General features: G+C 41.1%; 1 protein-coding gene across 2 annotated transcripts in view; it reads right to left on the reverse strand.

Moving 5' to 3' along the window:
- UNC5D (unc-5 netrin receptor D) overlaps positions 1–19,314 on the reverse strand; it is a 168,494-nt gene that overhangs the window by 21,495 nt on the left and 127,685 nt on the right. Inside the window, exons 8-11 of one of the 2 annotated variants that reach the window (XM_055820374.1) lie at positions 16,898–17,002; positions 14,375–14,752; positions 12,961–13,045; positions 1,043–1,211 (exon numbers count right to left, since the gene is read on the reverse strand). In XM_055820374.1, coding sequence (XP_055676349.1) covers positions 1,043–1,211; positions 12,961–13,045; positions 14,375–14,752; positions 16,898–17,002 — 737 coding nt within the window. Of the gene's footprint in view, positions 1–1,042; positions 1,212–12,960; positions 13,046–14,374; positions 14,753–16,816; positions 17,003–19,314 lie in introns of both variants that reach the window. The other variant, XM_055820373.1, reaches the window with a different exon arrangement.

The following is a 19,314-nucleotide window of genomic DNA, read 5'->3' on the forward strand; positions in this document are numbered from 1 at the left end:
GAAAAGGATGGCATGAGTTATGGTATCCATGAATATTTTAACAACTGTTTTTTCCCCTCACAATGCAATGAACCAAATAATTCCATCAGCAGCAGCGCAAAAAACTCTGATTGACTATGGATTTGTGTCTAGTTACTGGGTTTGGCGGTTCTAATAACAGGTACAGCGAACACTTTACAGTTGGGAAATTCAGCACCTTTCCATCCTGTGTGGATTTCAGTAGTGCTTACTAACAGTTTGGTTCACGCTTTAGCTGTCCCTTTAGGAATATTATTAGTAGGCTGTCTCCCCAGATGATGCAGAAAGTTTAATACGTTTGAGACTGCTCCCTACCAAGCAGTTTAAGTCAAAGATGGCCAATGAGCTTAAAAAAAGTAGGTGGACAGACACAAATGCTAAATGCCCATGTCACAAATCTTTATTTCTCCAGTAAATCAGGATAAGAAAATACATGTTCAACTAAAAAAGCAAAATATTTTATTTAATGTACACTAATCCCTCAGAGGTTATGAGCACTGCATGATCACTGAATGCCTACTAAAATGATATGTACAAAGAGACTAGATTTTTAAATCAGAAGGATCCTTCTATCTTATAATAAAAAAAAAAAAAAAAGGAAAGAAATTTCAAGTGTGTATTTTTAACTGGTTCCGGAACTTTCTTTATGTTATGATCAATTCCTGCATGGATATAATGATCTGTTCTGACTTGAGTCTCTTTGGGAGCTATGATCTATCTAAACAATATTTTTTAAAATAAATGGCTACTGGCTCCATTATCAAGTCATCTGAGAAAATGAGTACTTTCTCATGTCACATGGGCTTGATCATACAATTGACCCTTTTTTGCACATGTTGGTAAAATAGTTGAAAACAGTTTAGCTGAATCTTAATAAAATGCAAAATATTTTGTTATAAAATTGTTTCTTTAAGATGTCTGTTTCTATCACTCACATAATCTTCGACCTGCACCTGCATGAATAAGAGCAATCATGCTTCCATCATTAGTACAACCTTCCAAGCGGGAGCAAGGCTAAACGTACCTCCCATTTTCCTTGCTGGGTCCTTTTTTTCAAGTGAATATTCCAGTGCTCTGAACTGACTTCTGCGCAGTGTGGTATCGTCAAGGCAAAGGGGGTACTGACCGACAGATCCGAGGGGCCGCAGGTTACTTCTGGTCCTAGAAGAACATCTGTGCCTTCTGGCTGCAGGCTTTGTGCAGGGGAGAGACAAAAACAGCTGTCAGGCTCTTTTTAGCAAGGAGTGAAAACTTACTTTAACTGCAAATTTTAAAATATTTTAGTTAAAAGCTGAGTGCCTCGCTTATCTGTTACAGAAAAGGATAAGCAAGCCAATTACTGTGCTATTTTCATGTAGAAGCAGTAACTGGACATGAAACAACTATTAGGCCACATCTACTCACATCGTTGGTTGGTCAGTTTAGAATTCTGCTCTTTACATTGAAATCTACTTAAATCAAATACAACACTAAAATTACTCTGTGCAAGTAAGCTTTGCTTTGTGCACCAGCTGGTAGTATTACCATCTAATTCTGCCTTCAAAGTCTGTCACGAACAATATTTTCACAGTAGCGAAGATAAAACAAATTATGGTTTAAAAACACAGTCTCATAAATTTTTCCAGATTGAGTGTGATCTCCCTGGTTTGAAAACACATTTATATTCTGCAGAATGAACCAGCTAGGTAGCTTGTAGCAGACATCAGGGACAGGACTTCTTTGCTTAAATTTAGAAATCTGCAAAATAGATCTGTGCATGTGGGCTCCATTACAGTCAGTGGAGATCCCATCAGCACAATTGAAGTCTGGGGATTCATCTAATCTGAATGTAATCGCCTGTGTTTGGTTAGATTAACTGCTTACTAAGGTATAAAGATGAAGTATCTGACAAGAATCTTCTTCTCTTTCATTCAAACCTAAATTTAACTCTGTCCCACATCACGTGTTTTCTGTACCTCTTACAATACCTGTGCAGAACCACTGACAAAACAGATGAGGCTCACTACTTCGACATTAAAACTAGCAATTGAAACATCTTCCCTGTTGGATGGGGGGTGGGTGGGTGTGTGTGTGTCAGGGTTTTTTTACACTGTAGTCCTTCATCTGGGTCATATGATCCCAATTTTTTGCTTCTAAATTAGTGAACATGTAGTTCACTCTTAAAATTAAAGCAAATGGTGCTTCCAGGATAAAAATAAGGGGAAGAACCTCAACCAAGATACAAATAAGAAGATACAAAAATAAAACCGAGATATAAATAAAAGGAAAATCCCTGCTTTTAAATTAGGATACACTTCCACTGCCATGCCACAAGCTAACAACAAGATAACAACCAAACCATCCTGCACTGCTGAAGCCAAGCCCAGCACTTCATGGCTATGCTGTTAAATTCCAAGTCACCCAAGCTGGCCTGGATAATACATTTAAGTGAATGTAGCACTCATGTAGGCACACTTATGTGTAGCCCTACACTTAAATCAATCAGATTCCAATCCTGCAAATTGACTTTGCACATCTATCCGAGATCACCTGGGGGTAGCATTCTCAGTGGAACTGTAATGGTAGGTGGTCAGAAAATGCAGTTAAAAACCACCATGCTCGCTAAAGACCTTAAAAGTTCCAACAGCTTCAGTGACATCCCTTACAAAAGACTACATGTACAAGTATTTGTGAGATGCAGACTGGAATGAAAAAAAAAAGACAAGACGCTAACAAAAAAAGGCCGATTCTGCTTTTGCTTTTTCTTTTTCAAGTGTCATAATAAATGCTCCCCAAGCCTCAGTGCTTCTAAGTGCTTGTAGGATTCTTAGGCTAAAAAAAAAATAAAAAAAATCAAAGCACAAACACAGCCTCTTACTACAGCTGCCATGTTCCTCTTGAACAGCAGGTACAGTGAGGGGGAGGGAAGAGTGGAGAGCACAAAGCACATGGTGCTCACGCGCCTTGCTGCAGCAAAGCATCTCGGCCGCGGCACTGACTGCCGCGTTCAGGCACGGGAGATTTGTTGAAGCGATACCAGAATGACTACTCTAAGCAAACAGTTCAAGCACAAAATGCTTTGCTTCTGCTTCTGCCTATGAATAACAATTTTTCACAACTCTTGCATTGCTAGGAAAACACTGGTTTTGCACAAAATACCGTCACTTAACACGAACCAGTGCTACCCTTTACAAATGGTATTTGATTTCCTTAAAACCCTTCCAGCAGTTACCCGGATCACCTCTCCTTCCAGTTAATCTAAGAAACCATTCAGTTATTTACAAATACAAAGAAAAATGTCTCAGGATTATCAGAAACCCTCAAGCCAACATCTATACGTATTTATTTTCCAGTAAGTTGTTCAGTTCATATGATTCCTCTCTGCTGTACCTTGGCAAAGGCTGGTGCCTTCCGTGCCTTATCTCTGTTCGATGGAGCCGCAGGAAGGGGGTAACAAATGCACGTTTCCAGAGAGTCAGACCTTAGTTATTTAACTTGGTCGGTGCATTTCTATCCTATCTCTCTCCCAACACACACGTCCTTTGCCAGGTGGCTGCTGCTGACAAATGCATAAAATATGGGGAGGGTGGGGAGGTGGTGGTGGAGGGATTTTCCTAAAGTTACCTCCAGTACAAAGCTTGACACTTCATCTTCGATAACGGCAGCCAAGTAGAGATTATTTTGTTTTCAGCATAACAGTCTTAGAGGATGTGAACCCAGAGCTTTAGATATGCCATGGTGATGAATCCCATCAGAAACAGCTCAAATTTTTCAAGCATCAAGAATGAAACAAAACAAATATACAAGACAAAAAAAGAAATTACGTCAATAGTGGTAGGAGAGTCCTGGTAGCAGCCTAGCAAAGCTGATGTGAAAGACAACTGGGAGGCACCCCACCCCCCTCATTACAATAAATAAATTAAAAAAAAAATAAAATCCAGTCACAGAAACAGCATAGGCTCTGGTCACTCTGGTCACAGCCGCTGCCAGCCTTCCTGCGTGCGATGGCTGGCTGCACACATCATGGGGAGGAGAAGCGCACGGACGTGTGTGAGTGACCGACGACAAGCCCGTCTGAAAGGAGCTATTTAATTGCCTTGAGAGACTCATTCCCCATGTAGAACATATTGGACAAACATATGGGAGTTCTGGGAATTATTTAATGCCAAATGAACTGAAATCAGTTAATTAGATGAACTCTCACACTTGTTGCAAGTAGCAAGAGTCTTTCTGTGCAATAACTGACATGGCATTAAGACTCGCATGCAGTTCTGAGCCATTTATTCGGCAACACAGGCAAGAAGAACATCACCAAATGCGAGTGTTTAATATTCCCACTGTTGCAGGGCAAAACAAATCAATAACTAGCTCTGTCCCCTCAAATCCATCAAAATCAAAGGTCTGTAAGTTTTCCAGTAAAAGAAAGAGAAAATATTTGGTCACTGCTGCTGAGCAAGAATTAGTTGTTTTTTTTTCTAAAAATACCGCACTGTAAGGAAACATTAGGAATTTCACTCCACAATATTCTGCCCTCTACAAAGTACTAGTAAAGAGGTTTCTTGCATTTAGAGCTTCATTTTCAGTTCAGAAATTGCTGCTAGAGGGACATTTGTACCTGAAGCCGGAACGCTGAGGAAATTCTCTGGGGAGGATCTAGTCCCTCCAGGAGAGGTCTTGTGCCACTCCAAGCCCTGCTCATGTCAGCTGCCAAAGCAGCTGCTTCTGCGTCTGTCAACCTGGCCTAAAGCAACAGCAACTGCTGCTACAGATGCTCCATGTTCTTGCCACTTTCTGCTGTGCACAGGCCCTAGCGTTGCAGGTGTGGGGGTACCAAGGCGTGTATTCCACCCCAAAGCGCTGCTCCATTAAAATTCTGTGTTGGGATACTGTGAGTATTAACCAGAGAAGCAAGGAAGTGAAGAGGAAACAATGCTGAGTGTCCATTCTTCCCTCGACACAATGACTTTCAGAGAAGAATTTAATATTTGCCTTTCAATATTTACTCTCCCAGTGACTTATTACAAGCTTCTGCAGCAGGGACTGGCACATCCCACTCCTCTAAATGAACCGTGATACCTGTCTGGCAGCGAACACACCTCTGCCTGGCGTCTGGGTTTCTCATTGCAGTTCATCCTCTGATGGCAAAAATACCTGCTTTCAGACTGCCACAGACACTGAAACTCTGGTTTTCCCTCCCCTTTGCACTGACACTTACACACATGAATGTGACGTAAAACCAGCAAAATAAATGCATGTTTAAAAAAATCAATTTGAAAGAGGAACAGCATGATATTTAAACTATACACCCATCGAGCCTGCAGTTTCCAGCTGAAATGGATTCTGTTGCTGTGGGTTGCATTTGTGAGATGAGAGCATTTTGCCTTCAGAAAATAAAGGTACATTATTTGTCACGTTCATATACCACATTGCTTGTAAATGCACACATTTATGAAACTTTCATTTTTCAGATTATGTAACTATGAAATATTTTAAGTCTGGGCAAGACCATCTGGATACATTCTGTGTACGCCACAGAACTCCAGTGTGTGAATAATATGTATAGGCCTTGGACACTGGAAGTTAGGTGTGCAGCAGAAATACATTCCGGTTTTCGTACTGTGCATCCAAACGTGTTCAGTTACCACTGAACCTTCACATTTATGCTAAATTCCCACAAAACAAAAAGACAAAGAAAATGGGGGGGAGTAGTAATATGAGACCTGGTCTTCACAGTCCTCTCAGTTTTCTTTTCTCCTATTTTTCCACTCTAATCTTCCAACTCTAATTTTGACCGTATAGCTGGAATCTCTGAAAATATTATTTTACAGTATTTTCATAGTCATTGCTTCTCAATTAAAATTTTTTTGCAAATATTTAGCATATAGCTGCACATTCACAATTTACAAAGTTTAGTCAATCTAAATTCACAAGTTTCTGTATGATACTAACCAACCACTAATATACAACTCCCATGTTTGATGGCAGAATGCAGTGTGAGGGTTTCTCTGTGTTCAGGGACCCAAATCCTTACAGTTTATACCAGCACATGTAAAGAAAAATATTTTTTTTATACTATAGGTGACTAAATGGTCATCTTAATTAAGAATCACTTTGTTCTCATCTTTCCTTGCATTGCAGTGGGTATGTCATTGAAACATAATGTTAAAATGACAGCAGCACGTAGAGCGAAGCGTAAGAGAAAAAGTTTGCAAGAAAGGAGAAACAGAAAAAAAAATGACAAACAGGAAAAATAGAGATATTTCAGGGCAGATTATGCCCTCTGTTACAGCTCCGTTAACCTTGTTTATGGAATACAGACCGCATTCAACACGGATACTGCGCTCTCTGAATAATTGCAGACCGACCTTTTTTCTCTGATACAGTTTTCACACAGGGTATTTTAGAGAGCTTTACGTGCATTACAGGCATGTAAGAGAACTGCAACAAATCTGCCTACTGCTTCAAAGTGAATCGGTAACATAATTGGGACCAGAGCCCAGGATCCCAAATACTTGCCCATGCCTCGTACTGCCCGCCCCATCAGTAGGTTCTGGCATTAGACGATGGGATTATCAGCCCTCGGACTGGAATATCAAACCTTTCACTGCATCCGAGAACACCTACTTCTTCATTAGCACATGACTAGAAAGTGTAAAATCCAAACACAGAAGTAGATCAACCCTCCCCTGACTGCTGAAGTACACGACAAGGTTTCCCCCCCTTTACCTGAAGAGCATCAGTAAGTGGCAAGTTTTGGGGGGTAAAATACTGTCCCCAGTGTTGCTGACTTAGAAGAAATTATCTCTGCAGGGCTCAGCACATAAGAATCATAATTTGGCACCTTTCAGCCTGTCTCTCTTCAACACCTTCCTTTCTTACAATTCTATTTATATTTTTTTAAATAGAGTATTATGCTCCCTCTATAGAAAGGAAAGCTCAAAGCTGAATTGTCATGCAGAAGGTGTCAGTGCTTCTATTAATTTTGATCCAGCTGTTCTCATCTTATTTCTAGACCTAGTAAGACCAGTTACTCTGCCACAGCTGGCAAACATCTCTCTCTTTCGCAACAATCTAATTGGATTGCAGTATGTATTTTTATTTATTTTTCACTTCTAAAACCTCTTCAAGCATGTATTCTGGCAGCAGGTGGTTGTGCAGCACTAGCATTTTAAAGATGACAGCCACACACCAGACCTTCTGCTGGCTCTTCCAAGAGGAGCACATGGGGCTCAGGAGTCAGCTGTTGTCAATGGACGTGCCATCTTTAGTAGAATCCTGAAGTATTTTGGTGCTGTCACCTGCGCAGAGCTGCTGTCACATCTGCTGAAACGCTGTTTTGCTTTTCTTGGAGAAATACACTTGACCTGCCTCCTTGGTGGGGAGAGTTCGAGATGGGGGGACGTGAACAATGGCCTGGGGGTGAGGAGTCCTTCCATGACAGTAACCTACAGACTCTGGCTGGTTTGTGGTGGGACAGAACTAGCAAGAGGATCTCCCGGCCAACAGTACCAAAACTTAACATCCCTGTCCTGGTAACCAAGTGACAATTTCTGACTGCACAGAACCCCTCACCAGCTGCATTTCCCTGCAGCCTGTAACTAACCGCACTGATGCATCCTGAGGCAGCTGGTTCAGAGAAGAAACCAGCAGACAGCGGTCTCTGGTCCAGCGGGGCTCTGCTTGGGCTTTCTGGCTTCAGTAGGAAGTCAGAATTATGCAAGGAGGCAAGAGACATTTCACTCTAATTCTTGCTTGGGCTAGAATCAATAGCTTTGTTGTTTCTTTCACAAACATCAATAAGCTGTACTTTCTGCCAGCATCAAAGCATGGACGTGGTGTTTGAAGGCTGAGCTTAGCTATTTTTCTCTGTAAGTAGTCCTTCAGAGATTCTTTAGGAAATTCTAGCTGCAAGAAGAGGATCTATGCAGTGAAGCCCCTATATGTGTCCCTAAAACTTTTTGGTTTGATGTCTTTTTGGTGGGACCACGAGTTCCATCACTGATCTGTTCAGTTACATGAGACGCTAAAGAATTTTCAAACCTGAATTTGATTTCTCTTTAGGATAAATGAGTTTCTCATTCCACAGAGGATTGTATCAATTTACAGCAAAACCAGCTGATAATCTCATCACAGTATCTGTAGTGCACAGACAGGGATTTTTTTTTTTTTTTTTTCCCCCACTACAAAGTGACAGGGAATTCAGCGTACCTCTGTCAGATCCCGTATCATCTCCATTCCTCTGCGTCTTTGAATGTGTATCTTACACCAACCACCTCAATAGATAAATGAAGATTGGAAGTGACAGCTAACCCACTAGTCCTAAATAATCTAAATCTGACCAATTTGATCCTTATTCTGTCTCACGCATTTAAGATCCATAAGGTACCTTTTACGGCGAGTTCAAATCTCTGCAAGAACAGTGGGCTTCCTTCTTCTGTGCACCTACTGATCTCGTTAACTTCCGTACTACATTCAATTCCATTGACCACCATACGACGTGGACAAGGTTTCATTCAGAAATTACAACTCAAGCAAATTAATTTTTAATGGGTGATACGTCTCTCATCTTCCCTACACACGTACAAACCAGGCACTGGGGCTGAACGGCCACACTCTGCCACCCTCAGTGCGCGGCGGCCGGTGGGCGACGCAGGGGAGGGCTCCCGGCACGGCAGTGCCCGCGGCCCCCGCCAGGAAGGTCTGGTTTGTTCCACCCAGTTCAGGTGGGCAAAGGATACATCGGTCTTGTCTCAACTATGTAAAGAAAAATCCAAGTGTTTTGATGGAAAATGATGTTTGCTTTTGTCTCACTTGATAGAATTTCACTTTAAAGAAGGAAGGAAGGAAAAATCTCCCTGTGATAATCTTCAGTTGGGTTTGCTACCTCTGCTCCTGCCCACAAAAAAGGAAAACAGTAGGCAAAATTTGCTGCTTGTTTTTAATTAACCTATTTTAATTCATTTCTGCAGAACCCTCACGCATAAAACAGCTGGGGTGTTTTTTTCTTCCTTCCTTTTACATATTTTAATCTTTCATTGAAAATGATCAAAAACCTGTGGCAGCAGATGGGGATGGAATATAGAAGTTTTCACAAAGGACTGCAGATATCAGAGGAGAAAAAAAAAAAGATTTCACTTTAAGTTTCGAAAAATATTTATAGGCAGCTTTGTATCTTTCGGTTCTTAAAGGGCAATTCCAGCAATCATTCGGCTGTAAGTTATTGTAAGTAAATATTTACTGGATGTACAGTTATTTTCCTCTTTCCATGTCTCAGGTATACCACCAATTTTTACAGAGCTTTTAGCTGAGTGTATATTTAAGATGAAGGAGATGAGAGAAATAACTGCTGTGGAGAACTATAACCAGCTCTCCCGTCTCCAGTTGTACCAGCCTGCCCTTGATTACTACTTCTGAAAAATGTCCCTCTCACAAGCACTCGAAATGAGGCTTCATCAGTGAACTGCTCTTCTCCTGAAATTATCCTTAATCAATTAAAGTATATACTACAGATTATTCATTTATCTCTATTTGGAATGTAAATTGTGAAAGGGTAGTTTGAGAAGGCTAGGAAAGTTTTTTAAGAACTTTCTTTTGGCAAAACCATTGTTGGAGTCACAGCTAAATCTGGAAGTAAAGGTAGGACCAATAAATTCTGTCAGTGTACTTAACTACAATTTGCCAGCCTCGTGCAGACTTAGGAGCAGCAGAAGGACCAAACATCAAAATAGATGACATTAATTCAAGAGAAATTTAGATTAGAGAAAGGAAAAAAAAGGTCAGAAAATTTAACTGAAAAGCCTCAGTGGAACAAAGCTGCATTACAGAATTAACGAGCCCTGTTACAGAACCTGCACATAGCACGTTCTCAGCGAGTTTAACTTTTCACTAGGTGAAGACATGGTCTTGTACTTGCAGGCGTGCACACAAGATGCACCAACTGACTTGTGGCAACTGAAAAAGGGGGACTGCAGAGTGCATTTCAGTAGCTTATTTCAATTAAATAAAGTTTGACTATCCCTGTCACTTGTCATCTGATAACCTCAAAAGATTTAGCAGTCATTTATCCCCCAGAGAAGGGCAGCAGAGAGATTAATTTGTCCATGGCTGAAATGTGGTCATTCGGAAGTGTGGAAGAGTAGTAGTACGTGACAGTTTAAAGACAACACCCTCCTGCTTCAGAAGCTGATCAGGTACCGAGATGTTCCTATAGGTTTCAAAGGGGACAGACTCTGCCTTTAATAATTTTTGTCTTTAAAACCATTCTCACATACCTTTAGTGAGTAGAGAAGTTTTGTTTAGTCTTTGAGGCTTACCTGCTGCAGTAGAGCTCTATCTAGCACAGAAAAGGGAGGGATGCCAAGGTGAGCAGTGCTGTAAAAAAGATGTAAATTGCAGTTTCTGCTGCCTGCAGTGTGAGTACATTCCTGAGAAGCCTCGTCCAGGCACTAGACTGACTCTACTTAGTCACAAAATGAAAACCCAATGTAAACAACAGGTCAAGGAGGTGAAGTATACTTAGTGGTAATGAAAACAAAGTCTTAAGTGATCCATACCACAGCCTAGTGGCGCAACTTAAAGGCTGAGAACAAGATTTCTAAATGTTCTGTGTTTGCTGACACTTATAATTTAAAAGGCAACATCAAGGTTCCTTAAACTGGGGCAGCGTGGGGAGGGAATAGACCTGAACAAAGTACGTAAGCCAGAATGACTGTGGCTGGCTTTCCTGAGCATACCTCACTGAGAAGCTAAAAGGCAGGGTGTATTTACCTGTATTTTACCTTATTTTACCTGCAGGACAGAAATTCCTGGAAAACACAGGCAGGAAAGGGGGGAAAACCAGACTGGTAGAGGGGTTCTGTTGTGTTGTCTGAACACAGGTGCTTGCGCTGGGAGAGGGACTGGGACAAGTACTTAAAACAGCAGGTGGAGGTTTGATGCAGACAGCACGACTAGTCATTAATAACACTAAAAGGTGTAGTAATTCGAGAGGTATCTTAAGTATTGCTTAGTGTCTAGACAGTAACTTGGGATCACGTTTCTGTTTTTCTTCCCTGTTCTTCTACTACTGTAATTTCAGACAAGATGTTTTAAGAAGTTACTTCAAATCCCTTTTAGTTCTTCATGTGCAACTTGAGGCATCCTGACCCAGTATTGGCACTGCTGGCCAGTCCTGCATCTCAGTCCGGCAACTAGACGCATGATTCAGTCAACAAAAGGTTGCACTTTTCACCCCAAGCTCTTCTAGTCCTTTTCACCTCGCCTCTTAAGAGAGTAGTGCAACCTGAGTATCTCTCAAGTCCCTCAAATTCACAGGGAACTTGCCAAGAACCAAATGCAATAGTTCTCTAAAGTCTTCACTTTAGAGTAAACTTACATATGAAACTAAATAACACATGCTTTCACCTCATGAAAAAAAAACACCACCAAAAAAAAAAAAATTGTCTTAGGGAAAAAAAAGCAACCATAGGTCTAAAAATGAAGAGTATGTTCAACCAACCTTGATGGTTCAAGACTATGTCTAGCATTTCATAAGCTTTACGTTCCCTCTGAATCCAGGTATTAGTCCACTGAGCATGCTATGCTCAGCCTGAACACGCTCTCTTAATTTGCTGGATTATACTCAATTACATACCACTTTTTTAATTCTACTCTCTTGTAGGGTTTGATCAGTTTGCAGCTGAAAGCGAATGAACCAAGCAGGCACAGAGAGCCGAGCCTGGGCTCTGCTGCTGGGTGGTCTGTCAGGCTCAAAGACGCAGGGAGCGCAGAGCACTGTGGTTCTTCAGAATCCATGTTGTCTGAAAATTAAAGCCACTAGGAAGTCTTTTTATGGAAACAGCTATCAAAATCTACTAAACTCATCTCTTTCTCTGGCCACGTTTAGTCTTAAAAATAAAGGGGAAGATCCACTCTAAAGCAAGTGACTTTGAGCCAAATCCCATTGTCTTTCCCATGCAGAATGAAGGCAGCCTGAAGTGATTACAGTGGAACCGATGACAATACCCACTTGTGCAGCTGGCAACAGGATTTAGTGCCCTGCATCTAACAGAACATTTTTGAAAGTTTTAAAAGCATCTAGAAATGAGCTAGGATTCTTTTGTACGACAGACATTTGCAACATACATAATGCACCAACATATAAAAAGCCACCCCTATGACCTCCATTTGCCAAACCATAGTTCTTCTCTTTGTTTCTTTTTTCCTTCTTGTCTTAGAAATAAATATGACAGAGCTGAAACCTTGCGAACATCAGTGAATATTAACTTGTCTATTTATGGAAGACCACCAGTATTTCAAACATCACCTTCCTGCCCCACTAGATGCAATGTTGAAAATACCCTAAGGATCAAAGTACAGTTTAATTTCTGCTTACAGCTGCTGGTGCTGGCAAATCCAGCTGGGGGAACAGATTTATAAAACAAAATATTTTTAGAAATGGTCCTGAGCATTCACTTACACACATCATCTAGGCTACCAAACATCTGTCATGATGTAACAACAATTCAGTACTTGCAGACCATAGGGTCATTCAAAGCGATGACCTGGATAGTGCATTTTAACCTCCTGCCTGCATATTATGAGAGTCTATAGACCCAAAGGTTCTAAGTAATTAATGAAAGCACCTGTGCTGTTAGTACACTTGTGACATAAGTCTGCAAATCAAAAATGATAAAATCATTGACTCAGTATTTAGCACTTCTACATCGGTCTCCTTGAGGTATCCCATCCTTTAACAGCATATGCAATAATTCCATGTGATTTCACAAAAGCATCACACAAAGATCATTTTTGCTGTCATTTATACAGATTGAGCATGTCTCAACAGCGTGGTCACAACCAGTAACAGGGAAGATGGAGTGACTCTTGCACATTCCATGCTTTAGACAGTGTTGGCAAGAAATTCATTAAATGAGGCAGTTCCACAGATCGCGCACACATGTGTGTGTGGTTTTATGTCCTCACCTGGACTCCTTTTGAGTGATGGCAAGGTAGATTTCCCACGAACTCTCTTCAGGAATTGCTCCATGTGGTATCAGCAAACTGACTCCTACAAAAGAGCAAAGGCAGAACTTACCTTTGGGAAAGGCACTAGGTGTCAAGAACAATGCGCAACTGGCCTCTGATTTACAAGACCCAGAAAGGCCGTCTACTAGAGCAAAGAACGCTCCTCTGAAATAGTGGTTCTGACTACAACATTACCAGATGAAAGGAAAAAAGGTTAATAATATGGTCCAAATAGTTATTAACATTTAACTGTCTTAGAGCCTGGAGTTCTATAGATTCATAAGCCTAAAAACTTCTTGCTCCAACAGAGCTCTTAAGCGGTTACTTCCCATTCTTTTGTGTCCCTAAATGACACTGGATTCATAGTCGAGATGTTACTGAAGGCTTCTCTTCGTCCTTGGGTACAGGCAGACTTCTTTGTCTACTTCACCACTTGCACAAAAAGGAATAATGTACGGAAACAAAAGGTAACATCAGCTGCTTAGTTAAGGCTCCCAGCAAAAGTATCCAACATCAGGAATTTTATTTAGCATGATATGAACACAGTAATGTAGTGCAATATCCTGCAGGACTATGATTTTAACATCTTTTATTTGATTCTAATTTCATGCCGTATGTTTTTGGCTAATTTAACAAACAATTTCTTAAGTCTAAAATATCTCTCCCGAAACTCTGAAGTCACAAAACAAACTCTACTTCTTACAGAATGCAAATTGAGCTTCTCTGCTGTGATGTTTCAGTGCATAGCCCAATCTTGAAATGCCAGTTGACTTTGAAGTGCCCCACTATGGAAATCTGTCAAGCTATTAAGCTAAAAGAAAGAGAAACCCAGAAAGCCAGGAGTAAATGCTAATGAGAGCCACACCAGAGTTTTCACGGAGAGCGGAAGCTATTCTCCAGAGACGTCTGTTTGTTAGATGCTGCAGACTTCAGTAACATAATGAAGTCTGACAATGTTAACGCAGTCAGATGTTGATGCACGTAGATTCTGCTTTGAATATGACCCCATTATATAAGATGCTGATCCAATATCAACCTCCTTCCTGGGGAGCCCTTCTTTTGGATCAGGATCCAAGTAAGCAAAAGCTTTGATTAATATGACTTTCATGCTGAAGACATCAAGAGAGGCAGCAATTTATAACAGTTCAAATAGGCATAATGCCTCTTCACGACTCATCCCAAGCTTTCTTCTGATCAGTCATCTCCTGTGTGGGCAACATGCTCTACTTCCCAAAATTTGTATTAAGGGAGACCTATTTTTTCTCCCCCCCCCCCCCCCCCTTTTTTTTAAACTTATAGAACACTACATCAGAAAAGATAAGTTTAATCTAGAATTATTTTATATGCTTTTAATGAAAAAGGATCTACCCACCTGTGTTTGGAACCACTAAACGGCCACCCAGGTGTCCAAAAATGGCAGTTGTCTTCAGCTCACTTGTTGTTGAAATAGAAGACAGGTTCTGAATATACGTCGCCTTGTTTCTAGCCTGTATTGTACCAAAAGCTCTATTATTCCCATGAGGAAAAGTTCCAGAATGCGCCTTTCCATGATACTCAGCCCTCTCTGTCACCCCTAGGGACACCATGAATGAACTCTGAACTTTGACTTTGATGTCTGACAGTGGGTTGAACAGTGAAGACTCTGTCATCAGCTCCTTGTCCATGGGATCCTGCAGGCAGATGGGCCCGCTGTACGTTCTGCTCACGGTCAGGTCAGGCTGCATGGAGGAGTTCAAAAGCAGGGAGTTACCTGGCAGAACGAAGCAGATCAGGGCGTCAGTTACGGCACCGAGATGTTAAATCAGAAATCTCTTTCTGACCTCTGCACCGTCTTCTTTATGACTTGCTCTTCCTGATAGCTCAGGGCTCAAAATCACAGAAGGCAATGTTGAAAAACCGGATGAAATGATGCTGTAGAACTAACGGGTACTTGATCACTATGTTTTCACACTTCAGGCAACTCCAGAGTGCATGAATCCAGGAAGGAACTTGCTTTTTGTTTTGGACTCAGGTTTGTGTGTATGCCTTTTTTTTTTTTTTTTTTTTTTTTTTTTTTTAACATTAAAACCCATTGGGTGAATACATGTCTTCCTGCAGACTTTCCTTGAGCTTACACAAAATGATAGCTTTGTGCCTGAGGGAAACCGGCTTGAAAAGAAAGTGGGACAAGAATAATGTAGGAAAAATTATCCATTTTGGAGCATTTTAGCTCAGAAAACACTCTAAAAAAACCAAAGGAATGGATATCAGATTTAGGGCCTGAATCCTTTAGCTGGTTTGACCTTTTTTTTGTTTGTTTTTGTGGTTGTTTTTTTTTTTTTGGTGGTGTTAGTTTTGTTTGTTTGGTTCTTAGTAAATAAAAGCTTTCTGAAGTAACTAATTTTCTGGAAATTATCTGTGCTGTATCCTTGAAAATCTGATCACTATAAGGGACTGCAGGCTGGGTTGCTAACATTATAAATATACTTCTCTGAAGAACAAAATTTGGGTCACACTAATCCGTTGTTCATATGTCAGGATTGTGCTCTCTTTTCTCAGCAAACTGAACAGAGAAATGGCCTTTTTTCAGCTGAATTGTTTTGTTTACAAATGCTTTTACTTAGAAAACCCACAGACAGAGAACCCAAAGTGAGTGAAACTGAGCTAACAGCATCCTGGCATGAGAGAAGTTAGCCTGCTCAGGCATTTTCAGAGCATCCAGAACTAACGTTTTTGAACCATTAAGTCACACAAACAATTCTCCAGACTCAAAACAAGACTTTCAAGGCAAACTGAACAGCAAAGGAAAAAGTTGCTATTTGAGGCAGCCATTGAGAATTACATGACTCTGATAGAAGGCTAAGATTTTTAAATGAATGAGTAAACATCCTTCGAACATCCTTGTCTACCAAGCCCTTTTTCCAATTTCTTGCAATTTATGCCTGGCAAGGAACGTCTCCCAGAAAATAAAGTCACTGTCAAAACAACAACAAAAAAAAACTTGCACAAAACAAACTCTGCAACATATTTTACTTCTCTGAAGAGAGAAGAGACACGGGGATACTTCCACACTCCACCAACACACCCATCCACTCACAGTAAGGCAGGTCTCTATGTTAGAATGTCAGTACAGGATTAAAGAGACGTATCATTTAAAGGTAATCAACATTTGTATCCCTCCCCACCTTTCTGACCAAAGGAAATAATATTCCAGAAAACATCTGAGTGCTGCTTTTATTAAAAGTAATTATTTCTTCCATATTTTATTGTATTGTGACTTTTTGAAGTTTGGGTTTGTTTTTTTTTTTTTTTAAATCAATACACATTTACACACATTTATTTCCCACAGACCTCAGAATGCAGGTGTTTGCACGCTAACAGCAGCTTATAAAAATACTTAAAAGTTGTGTTTGTCAAATTAACAGTTAAAAACTAATCACTTTTACTGCAGCAAAGAAAATACGAGATCTGTAACTGAATAGGAAGGAACTACAGGCATGCGCTCTGGGTTTCTTTGGATTTGGTTGAGCTTTTTCTAAGTCACAAACGTCAGCGTGGAAGAAGCTAGTGACAGTATTTCTAAAGCACTTAGAGTGTGGTCAGGAAAGATTATGTGTTTGTCCAAGTTGCCGTGAGAGATCAGTAGCAGAGACAGTACGAGACAGCTCTAACCACCAGATCGTGCTCCGTGCGCTGCGGCTGCCCCTTCCCTGGCTGCCAACGCATCTGCTCAGCAATAAGCTGCGATGCCTTCCCACCACCAGGCAGAGCAGGGGCTCAGTATCTCTGGGCAGTAGGAGCTCTGGAGAGAAGAAAATGAAATCACAACACTAACCTTGTCTGACTGTTTTAAAATTAAATGTCTGGAAGCCTCCTGTCAGTGCAGATGAATCAATCACATCGACGCCGTACTCACTCTGACTCCGTCTGTAAAGGGTGACGCCAACCACCAGCACAGCCACAGCAATGACTGCTGCTCCCAGGCCGGAGTACAGGGCAATGTCACTGGCGGTCTCAATATCTGAAAGGAGAGAGAGCGGGTACCAAGTCAGCAACACTCACGAGGCCGTTCTGGCTGGCCATGAGCAGAGGTGATTGTATGAGGCCCCGGATGTGGCCAGGGAAGTAAAGCTTGGAACAGAAATGTGGAGCAGATCACAGCAGGATAGTGGAGCACAAAGGAACACTGAAAAGCAAGCACTGAAAGCATGAGCAAATTTCCTGCTGCATCACTCCGTACAGGCGAGCATACGTTGTTTCAGGGATTGCATCACGGTCTTTACAGTTGTGGGGTTTTTTGTTTTGTTTTGTTTTTTTGTTTTGTGGTTTGTTTTTTTTTTTTAATGGGGGAGTTGGACTGGTAGCAGTCAGGAGCAGAGCACTTGCCACTGAACCGCCTTCTGTCTCAGCAGCACACCCTGCTAGCTCAGGCTCCTTGCAGAGGTGCGCCATTGTTTCCCATTCCAGCCTGGTGGAGATCGTCACGGTCCCTTAAAGGGAGGACATGGGACAGCTGCCGCTAGGGAGGGCTGCTTTGGCTATCGGCACAAGTCTCAGCTATTGCCAGCTTCCAGGGACATGCAAGGTTTAAGTCTAAATTCTGGAGCTAAATCCAGGAGACCATGAATCCCCTGACAAAATCGTGGCGAAGGTTTCCATGCCCCCCTCTTTATTTTCTGTGTGAGCTTTAGTATAAGAAGAAACAGTCCATCCTCTCAGCTCAGAGAGGGGCCGATTAGATCCCATGTACTTTCTCAGACTCCTCAAGCATCTTCAGTCTTTAAAAACAGGTTGGAAACCAAACTTTCCCCGTGACTGCACCCATGCATGCGTTAAGCTTACAACCCAGTTTTCCAAGACTTCAGACTTTTACAGCAGAGAAAAAGAATTCATTGCTTTGAAAGAATGAATCCAAATGAAACCTGCAATATTATGTAATTGAATTATCCAGTCCCGCTATTCTAGATCTTCAGGGACTTGGGACCACGTACCATGAAATTAAATTACTTGGCAAGTACACTTAGTGGGTCCTTAGATAGTTCCCTTAATGCCAACCTCCAGTTTAGAGGAAGAGATAATCATGTACTCACCCTATACATCATCTGTTATCCTACTATGCGGTGCTTCTGCTGTCAAGTGAGAAGCACTTGGTACAGAGAGTGCATTTATTTATAATGAATGACAGTGACAAAAAATAACTAGGAAATCCAGACTACTCAATATCAGTAAATAAACTGCAATGTACAGAAATAGGGTAAGAAGTTAAATTCGGCATTTAATAAATAGCCAATTACTGAAATTACTTAATTAGTATTTGAGAGGAGGCTTCTGTTGTGCGTATGTTTTTCTGCAGAATTTCAGATAACTTAATTTTAGCTGAATTTTTAAAATGAACGTGAAACTTCAGACCATTGAGATGAAAGAAATGAGTACCTATGGGCAGCATCAGAAAAGCTAATTTTCCTGGCTCACCAGTTTCTTACGTAAATGAGATGTCTGGCAAGTAACAATCCCAGCAGCTGAACTGCCCAGGAGGGCGTGCGGGCTGCCAGCGGCGGTGGCCGAGTACCAACTGCTCTGACAGGAGCGAGATGCCGTATGAATTGCGGCAACGAGGAAACCCAGCGTGTAAACACTGCTTTAAGTGGGCTGGAGCACATGGGAGATTTGCTGAGAATAAGGCAATGTCACTGGTTTTTGTTGTGTATTTTGTTTTTTTTTCTGTAGTTGGGCAGTTGAATCAAAATTAAAATAAACAGTTTGGCTCAAACATCCCTAATAGAAAACACCCTTTCCATCCCCATTCTCTAAGCGTTCCCTGTCAACCCCAAATACAACAACACTCCAACACCACATTCAACCCCAAATAGGCATTTTGAAATCTATGCTAGAACCACTGTTTAGCCCAGAAAATACTTCTACAAAATTCTGTTGAATTTTCAAATAACCTCATACTGCAAAAGTTTTCCATTTTTAACATGTTTAGGATGTGCTGAGAAGGAGAGAAAAAAATAAATCACAAAGTTTCCATGCAAATACCAGCTTTCAGAAGAAATCCATCTTCTGTGGCATGTCACAACAAGTAATCACAACAGAATACACTTGTAAGTAGCTCTTATCCAACTTCTTAGAACATTACGATTGCTGCACAGTTCTACTAAAGAAATTACTAGAGAAAAAGACTTTCTGAAGGTTCCCCCCCTGATTTTTCCATGAGATGCCCCCTTGAAAAATGTTGTAAAGAGAATTGCAAGCATTTGAGGTTCAGATTTAGGAATTCTACAAAGTACGCCAGTAGCTGACAACGTAAATACACTAGACCAACCGTGGGAG

The sequence above is a fragment of the Falco peregrinus genome, chromosome 17 (genome assembly GCF_023634155.1).
Source record: "Falco peregrinus isolate bFalPer1 chromosome 17, bFalPer1.pri, whole genome shotgun sequence".
NCBI lineage: Eukaryota > Metazoa > Chordata > Aves > Falconiformes > Falconidae > Falco > Falco peregrinus.